This window comes from Vigna umbellata, chromosome 2, assembly GCF_029865625.1.
Source record: "Vigna umbellata cultivar VRB3 chromosome 2, Vumbellata_1.0, whole genome shotgun sequence".
NCBI classification, from domain to species: Eukaryota; Viridiplantae; Streptophyta; class Magnoliopsida; order Fabales; family Fabaceae; genus Vigna; species Vigna umbellata.
The window spans coordinates 42,095,463-42,100,208 of record NC_142166.1 but is presented as its reverse complement, the minus strand read 5'-3'; the positions used below and the strand labels follow the sequence as shown (position 1 = coordinate 42,100,208).

Genomic DNA, 4,746 nt, shown 5'->3' with positions numbered 1-4,746 from the left:
CCTAGGGGAATCCTCTTCAACATTTGACAGAAAAGGGAGCAAATCCATCACTTCAAAAGGCATTAAGAGCACGTAGGAGGTCCGATGAAGGCGTCGTTAATGGCATGGTAATCGCCTGGCCGAGAGGATCAAAACCATGTGATCGTTAGTCGAAACTAGAACTTCAGTAGTGACAGCGGTAGACGATGGCACCGCCGACATCGGTAGATGACACCACTGCCGACAACGACGAGTGTAGTGGTAAAGACAACAAGAATTTTTTTCTCAAAAGAACCTTAGACTCTAGATACCATGTTAAAGTGGACTTTAAGCCTAACTTAATCTCACAAAACCAGCTTGTAAAGTGAGGTTTGCACCCACTTATATATTATAAATGGGTCTTTTCTCTACTTGATGTAGAATTTCAATAGTATAAAAACTTATTTTAATAGAAATCACTAAAATAATCAATAAATAAAAAAAATTAAAGAGTTAAATAATTTATCATTCACTAAGTTAGATATAACTTTATAAACTAAAAATTATTAATACTTAAAATAATTTTTATTATGAATAAAAAATTATAACAAATTTGAGGATCAATGTAAACTCTAATTTATTAATTAATTATAATTTTTTATTTATAATAAAAACTATTTTATTTATATAATGTATTTAAATTATTAAATTATAGTAATTAATTATTTTTTTTCCATAATTTATTTTTATTTTAATAATTTTGTTGTAGTTAATGTTCTAAAGAAATATACAAATTTAACTGTCTACAAATAATTTATTTAATTAAATCTTGATTATTAGTTTCCTGGTAGTATATATTAATTCATGTGTAGAAATTTGTATATCATTTTTTTATTCTTATTTTAATATAAATTAATATCAATTTCTGAAAAGTTTATTTTCATTTTCTTTATATATTTTGTTCGTAAAAATTCTTCCGAATAAACTTATTCAAACATTCTTCCGAATAAACTTATTGTTTAACTTATGAACAGTCAGTTACACGTTTTCTAAGTAATAAAATTATTTCCAAAGCATTCATTGATAAAAACATTTTATCCAACAAAATATATATAGATCTTTTTTAAAATTATAGATTCATTCATGCAGTGAAAACTTAAAATTACAAAAAGTAATAGTACTTGACATATATTCGCTAAACTTTCAGACCAAATATAGTCACAAAATTCAATGTTTCTAAGCTAATCATCAATAACTTCAAATCTGAACAGAAAAACATAATTAACGAGGGTAACAAATAACAGTAATCTGTCATCAAATTCTAAATTACATCTACACCTTGTACAGAAGTTCATCACCAATGTTACAAATTTCAAAACTGATGAGAAAGAAAATTTCATGTTTGTTGAGAATTCCGGACGCTTAAAGACTTCATTTCATTGTTGGGGCCCTGCAGGTTTCTCTGCGTGAACAACAACATCATTCCGATCAGATACACATATTTGGAAGTTTTTTAAGGTCAAAACGTAAATTTGACTTTTAATATTTTTTTTATAAACAATAATTACAGGAGAAATTTTTTCTATAAATTTAAATTAATTAATATATATTTGTGAAAACTATTGTATAGCTATTAAAAATATACACTTTTTAACTTCTACGTAAATTAATTTCAGTTTACGAAAAAATTATTTAATTTTTGGAAGAAAATTATCCAAAGCACTCCAACAAGTTGAATGGTTTATAGAAAGTTGAAGTAATTACCAGATATTGATGCGTTGAATAACCGGAGAAGGGGATCAATGGGAACGCCAGCTCTCTCGAATGCAGGATCATACATAGCATTCACAAAGGGACTGAAATTTAAGATCATGAAAGTGTTTTAAGTTCTTTTGTACTCGATGGTAAAAGTGAAGGAAAATTACGGATGGGCACTATAATATTCTTCTAGAAATCTAGAGAAAGAAAAATGAAGATATCATAATTGTTAGAAGACGAAGAGAATGAAAAATGTTGATATATACTGCATGTAGTTATTCATGTATCGTTACTGAAAAAGTGAAAAACAAAAAATGGTAAATGCAGCGAAGAACCTTGCAGTTTCAGCTGCAGACGAAGTGTTTGATGGGTTCTGATCTTCTATCACTACACCAGCAGCACTTTGGTTTCCTTGGGATAAAGATGATCTCCCAACATTTTCTCTTGTGGACGAACCCCTCTGCAACAAGTCAAAGTTAACCAAGCACAATAACACAAAAACTCATTATGGTTCCATATTACAACAAAAACATCTTCATGCATGCATGGCCAATAAAAATGGTTACCTTTCGACGTTTATAAGGTGAGGATGCCTCGCCTGGTTCAAAATGTTTCCTGGGACGACCACGACGTGGGGGTTCTCGCTGTCCCTGCTGCTGATCATGATGTTCAATTTACCACGTTTAGTTTGACTGTATGTGTTGAAATATATCCTACAAATATCATCACATTGTTAAAAGGACAAAAAAAGTGTTGAGAAATTTTCACCCTTGGATATTGTAAATTCAGACTTGGACTTTGATGCAGACTCGTATAAGGACCATAAGAAACCAGCGATCTGTCACTTTGATTCAGCATGTTTAGACTCGATACTGAAGTATGCGTCCTGCACATTCAACAATATAATGAGAACTTGAAATATGTAAGATTTTGCGAGTTCTTTTGTTACTGCAAATATATTAAAGCAAATCAAAAGAATTCTGAACATTTTCTATGTTTAATTATTTGAATTTTTACGCAGTATATAAATTGTTTAAAAAACGTATATACCTAAAAGATGAATGTATAGAAAGTCCGTTGTCTGCACGCTGTGATGAGATTGTGTTCACAGAAAATGGGACTTGCTGCAGTTGTGTCCCCTGTGCTCTTTCAGGTCTAGTAATGTTGAAAAATGTTAAACACATATAGGCAATTACAAACATATGGAGCATGTTTGAGTAAAAATATGATACCTTAAAAGGCTTGAAATATGAGACATTTGAGTGTTAAAATTTTGTGAACTTGGTCCTTCAGTGGGTCTAGTACCAGAAAACCCCATAATGGCAGAGTTCAGTGCTGAAGGAGATGTGAAGCCTGATGACAGAGATGTAGGTCCATTCAATGAGGAGCTGTTATGCTGCATAAAACCAGTGTTCTGCAACAATGGATTGTACTGGTTTCCCTGATCTTGCATCCAAAGGGACCTTTTCAAAATTTTAAAAATGAATGAATTATTAAGAAATTACTGTGGAACTCAAATAGTGGTCAACGTTTCAAAATAAATTATCTATGCATATATGATTAAGAAATGTCACCTACTCATTCGCGGGAGATTAAATGTTTAATCGTTTTAGGTTGCATAGAGTTTTTTCTTTTCATTTCCTTTCAGGATAGTCTTGGCCAATTAAATTATTCTAGAACTGGCCCATACATTATAAAATCTTTAATATGAATATTGAATAAATTAACAAGTCAAATCAATCCTTAAAAATAGTCAAAGAAATTATGCCATCATTAGTAAAATTTGACTCTAGAATATTTTAAATAAATAAAATTTATTCAAAGAGTTTTTTATTTAGTCTTAAAATATATTTCCACTATTAGTTTGTAACAAGAAACACTAGTATAAAACAATTCCACTCCTAAGAAACAATGGAAAAGGAGTTTTTAAGTATATATATATATATATATATATATATATATATATATATATATATATTAATATATATATTATATATATATATATATATATATAACAACCCAAGTTATATATTGAACCCAGGTTCCAACTCTGAATATAAATTGGAAATTATAAATTTTACAAATCAATACAATGTAAGTTGTTTTAAATATATTTTATTAAGGCTACGCAATATTATATGTAAACCATATAAATTACAAATAGATAAACAACTCAAGCAAAATTCTAGACAAACTTACAAAATATATACTTAGTGAAATATTTATTTTAAGAGAATCAAAATAAAAAAATTAAATAGATACATAACATGTATTGAATGAGTAAATGATAACTGGGTAGAATAAAAAACAGAACATTTTTTTCATTCAAAAATTTAAGCTAAAATGACTTTTCAAATCTTTTAAAAAAATATGATAAAACAGATATAAATGGTGCAAAATGAGATAGATTCATTCTTATGCAAATAAAATACATAATAGTTTAAGATTTTTCTACATATTCAAATAGCTATGAGTACATGTAATTTACCTCTGGGAATTCCAGGCACTGTGAGAATTAATAGCATGATTGTTCAGAGCAAAGACTGGAGATCTTTGGTTAGTCATGAAATGGGTATTTATTGCCTCATTTCCTGCTGCTAGTGTCTGCACCTGCTTATGAGTTATGACAGACAACATTAATAATGTCAACGTGGTATATAAAAGATGGTTCATGAAGAGCATTAACAGTATTGGAAGAGTTTTTAAAGGAGCTTAAACTCACTGAATTTTGCTGAAAAAAGCCTGGATAAGGGGATGACTGCTGATTGATTTCACAGAAATTTTGGTTTGCTAAGATATTTTTCCCCAACATCTCATTATTTGTGTTTTGCTGACCAAGATCATGCATCCTACAAAACAGCAATGTAGACCAAAGATACAGTATAAGTTGTCATGAAGGAGAACATATGACTGCACAATCCCTAATATCCACGAAACCTACAGAGGTAAATTGTTGTTCTGAGCGAGAGAGAATTGACTGTAGTAATTCATTGGAATCATATTTTGGCCTTGAACAGATGAACCTGATCC

General features: G+C 29.7%; 1 protein-coding gene across 1 annotated transcript; it reads right to left on the bottom strand.

Moving 5' to 3' along the window:
* Positions 1–1,394: 1,394 nt before the first annotated feature.
* LOC148204050 (uncharacterized) lies at positions 1,395–3,169 on the bottom strand. Its single transcript, XM_088106769.1, has 7 exons — positions 2,949–3,169; positions 2,767–2,871; positions 2,434–2,602; positions 2,283–2,372; positions 2,052–2,176; positions 1,723–1,814; positions 1,395–1,420 (listed from the first exon to the last, which is right to left on the bottom strand). Exons 1-7 carry the CDS (start codon positions 3,167–3,169, stop codon positions 1,395–1,397), a joined length of 828 nt encoding a protein of 275 aa, XP_087962895.1.
* Between the last annotated feature and the right edge of the window lie 1,577 nt (positions 3,170–4,746).